The 4,195-nt window shown below is 39.7% G+C and overlaps 1 protein-coding gene across 1 annotated transcript; it reads left to right on the top strand.

Moving 5' to 3' along the window:
- The first annotated feature begins 658 nt into the window (after nucleotides 1–658).
- LOC130045723 (olfactory receptor 50-like) lies at nucleotides 659–1,591 on the top strand. Its single transcript, XM_056138560.1, has one exon. It carries the CDS (start codon nucleotides 659–661, stop codon nucleotides 1,589–1,591), a length of 933 nt encoding a protein of 310 aa, XP_055994535.1.
- Nucleotides 1,592–4,195: the final 2,604 nt, after the last annotated feature.

Genomic DNA, 4,195 nt, shown 5'->3' with positions numbered 1-4,195 from the left:
AATTTTAAATAGTTAATAAAAAATAAAGAATAGTGGTGGTCTAAAAATGTTTAGGAGAGGGAAATAATTAACTTAAAGGAAAGACTAGTGGAAATATCTGTTTAACTGCATTATGTTATTAACATAAATTTTTGTTTCTACTATTTTTTTTCTAAAGCAGTTACACAGAATGCTTCCACTAAGGCTTCAATTACTGATTTATGGGTAATCCATAGTAGTTCTTTGGGTTGTCTTATGTCAGTCAGAGCCCTGGAAATAAATCATTAGCAAAAGCATTTATAAAAGGCAAATGGAACAATTTGAATAGCTAATTTGAATAGCTAATTGACATATCTCTGCCATTTCATTTCCTAATTTCAGATTCTGGTAAGAAGCTCTGAGACTTCTTGTGTTCGCACCTGATCCCATGTGATATCTATTTTGATATTTCATGGTTTCTGCAAAAGAGATTGTGTTAATTCTGAATGGTCATGTAAGATCTTGAATGACAGATGATAAGTTACCCATTGTGGGCACAAAAAAAGGAGCTATTATGGTTGGAACTCATGGACAGGACTTCCATAAGCACGTCTAAAAGCATGACCTGTTATTTGACTAGTTATTATTCTTCCATATAGTCATCTCTGTTTTTCTTTCCAGAAAATGAGAAGACCATGAAATGGACAATCAGAGCTGTGCGTCTGAGTTCATCCTCTTGGGGCTCCCCAGCTGGACAGAGAAACAGAGCCAATATTATGCCCTTTTCCTGATCATGTACTTGACCACTGTGCTGGGGAACCTGCTCATCATCCTGCTCATCAGGCTGGACTCCCGCCTCCACACCCCCATGTATTTCTTCCTCAGTCACCTGGCTCTCACTGACGACTCTTTCTCTTCAGTGACGGCCCCAAAGATGCTCTTTAATATGCAGACACAGAGCCAATCCATTTCCTATGCTGGGTGCGTAACTCAAGTGTATTTCTTCTTATATTTTGGGTGTTTGGACAGCCTCCTTCTCACCTCCATGGCCTATGACAGGTATGTGGCCATCTGTCATCCCCTCCACTACATCACCATCATGAGTCAGAGCCTATGTTATATGCTGGTTACTGTGTCCTGGACCCTATCCTGTGCTGGAGCCCTTTCCCATACCCTGCTTCTTATCCGGCTCTCTTTCTGTGGAGACAACGTTGTCCCCCACTTCTTCTGTGACCTCTCTGCCTTACTTAAGCTGTCCAGCTCAGACACCACAGCCAATGACCTGGCTATCTTCTCTGTGGGTATGGCAGGTATTACTGTGCCGTTCATATGCATCCTGGTCTCTTATGGTCGCATTGGGGCCACTATCCTGAAGGTCCCCTCCACCAAGGGGATCTTCAAGGCCTTGTCCACCTGTGGTTCACACCTCACTGTAGTTTCTCTCTACTATGGGTCAGTTATTGGACTCTACTTTTTCCCCTCAGCCAATAATTCCAATGACAAGGATGTTATTGTTACCATAATGTACACTCTGGTCACCCCCATGCTAAACCCCTTTATCTACAGTCTGAGGAACAGGGATATGAAAGGAGCGCTGGGAAATCTGCTTCATAGAACAATATTTTCACCATGATGAGCATTATAAGCAAAACCTTATACATATAATATTATATATAAGAATATAATATATAACCTTAACTTCATATAAGATTTGCTCAATTCTGTACATGAGACATGAACATTATTTCTTCTCTGAATTATTGCTTCTTAGTCAACATTTTTACTAGTATAGTTTGTGTTACATTCATGTTTATTTTATTGTATTAATATATACAATTACTGCATGCCATCACCACCACTGAAGTGCCCATTATCCTCCACCCCTGTCTCTTTGCTTCCCCTGGTTCAAACCTTTCTTTCCCCCATCTCCCTTCTTTGATTGACAGTTATGGTTTGGGTGCATACTCACCTTTCTGACCACAGCCCATGTGCTTGAGATCTTCCACCGGTGCTCCTGGATTACTTCTCTGTTACTTCTAATCAAAATTATTTTGCTCTTACCCTACCCCAACCTGAAACTCTCGGGTCTCAGGTAATATAGTACCCAAGTTTTATTATTGATAAAACCCTTAATTTGTTTTACGGATAGGTGAGATTATTCTGTATTTGTCCTTCTGCCTCTGGTTCATTTTGCTCAACATACTACCCTCCAATTCCATCCATATTGTTATGAAGTCACTGTCACTATTCTCCTGTTGTTCATTGATTTGCTTGAGCTGGCCCAGTAAGGTCTCCATTGCAACAATTGTTACCGTGTTTGGCATATTGAATACATCACGGGTAGCTTGCCAGGCTTTGCCGCGCAGGCGAGATACTCTTGGTAGCTTGCTGGGCTCTCCGAGAGGGGTGGAGGAATCAAACTTGGGTCGGCCATGTCGGCCACTTGCAAGGCAAATGCCCTACACGCTGTGCTATAGCTCCAGCCTATTATGAAGTATGTGACTTAATTTTTTTTTTGTGCTTGCATAGTGATATTGTATACCACACTCCTTTATCTATTAATCTGTTGTTCTATATTTGGGTTGCTTCCACCTGTGCTCCTGTATTACTTCTGTGTTACTTCTAATCATATCCTGGCTATTGTAGTAGGAGCTACAATGGACCTAGGTGTGCATATATTTTTCAGATTAATGCTATTATTAGGGGAAAGAAACCGAGAAGTGGGATATCTGAGTCAAATGAGTCAAATCATCTGAAGGGTCACATGTTTCCATTCTTGCATTTTTGAGAAATCTTCATAGTGTTTTTCATAGAGGCTGGGCCACATGACTTTCTCTCCAACATTGAATGAAAAGTAATTGTTCACCTTACTCCCATAAACACTTATATCCAGTTGTTGTCATATAATATATATATATATTATATATGCCATTCTCACAGGTGTGACACTTTCTCCAGTCTTTGCTTTACTTAGTATATAGTTTTCTCTCTGTTTAGGTTTCTTCTTTATTTTTGTTTCATGAGTAAGGTGTTTTAAAAATTCAGCTTAAAGGAAAAATATATTCCTTTTCATTTTATATCTTTTGTGCTACAAGCATTTAAATTTTGTTGTCAGTCAAAATTTTCTATTAAAATTTAGTATTCATTTACTTATTTCATTCCAATTTTTGTTTACTTATTTTATGCAGTCATAATCTTTATATAGACTAATTTTATTCTATTATTGTTTTCCTGGGCTGGAGTGATAGTACATCGTGTAGGGAGTTTGCCTTGGGCTGACATGTCCGACCCGAGTTTGATTCCTCTGTCTCCCTCTCGGAGAGCCCAGCAAGCTATCGAGAGTATCTCACCCGCACAGCAATCCTGGCAAGCTACCTGTGACGTATTCGATATTCCAAACACAGTAACAACAAGTCTCACAGTGGAGACATTACTTGTGCCCACTCGAGCAAATTGATGAAAAATGGGAGGACAGTGCTACAGTGCAGCACTATTGATCCTGATTTTGTCATACAATTGAAATATTTTTATGAATGATACCAATTTAATGTGTTTTACAACTGAGTACTGAAAGTGGGTAAAAAGATATATGTGATAACCTCTCAGTATCTGTATTGCAAACCAAAATGTGTGAGAGAAAGACAGAGAGACAGAGAGAAGTGTCTATCACGGAGGCACCAGAAAGGGATGTGGAGAGGGTAGTTGAAGAGAAAGTGGAAACACTGGTGGTGGGAAATGTACACTAGTGAAGAGATGGGTGTTGGAACATTGAATGACTTGAAACTCAATCATGAACAACTTTGTAACTGTGTATCTCAGTGTGTAAAAAACTGTAATTCAATTTTTTAAAAAATAGTTTCGTTAAATTGTTTTGAATTGTTCGGGTGACTCCTGTTTCGTTGCCCAGTTTAATTAAAAATTATTATATAATATATCACTTTTTGGTTCTTGATTTGAATTGGTTTGGCCTGAATGAACATCACTTAAATCACTTAATCACTTAACTTCCCGTTAGTCGTCGATTTGCTCGAGCGGGCGCCAGTAACGTCTCCATTTGTCCCTGTCGCGTGCTAGTGTAGCCCAATGGTATCTGTTCGCTCCGGGAACATGAAGGGCCTCAAACCGAACGTTCATGGTCTTGACGAAGAAGTCTGGTAGGTGGGCGGCCACGCGGTCTCTTGACATCCCGTGGAATCCATTGATTGGATTCCACGGAATGAACATAATATTCATAAAA

Source organism: Sorex fumeus, unplaced genomic scaffold (assembly GCF_029834395.1).
Source record: "Sorex fumeus unplaced genomic scaffold, SorFum_2.1 ptg000129l, whole genome shotgun sequence".
In the NCBI taxonomy this organism is placed as follows: Eukaryota; Metazoa; Chordata; class Mammalia; order Eulipotyphla; family Soricidae; genus Sorex; species Sorex fumeus.
This window is presented reverse-complemented; position numbering and strand designations above follow the sequence as displayed.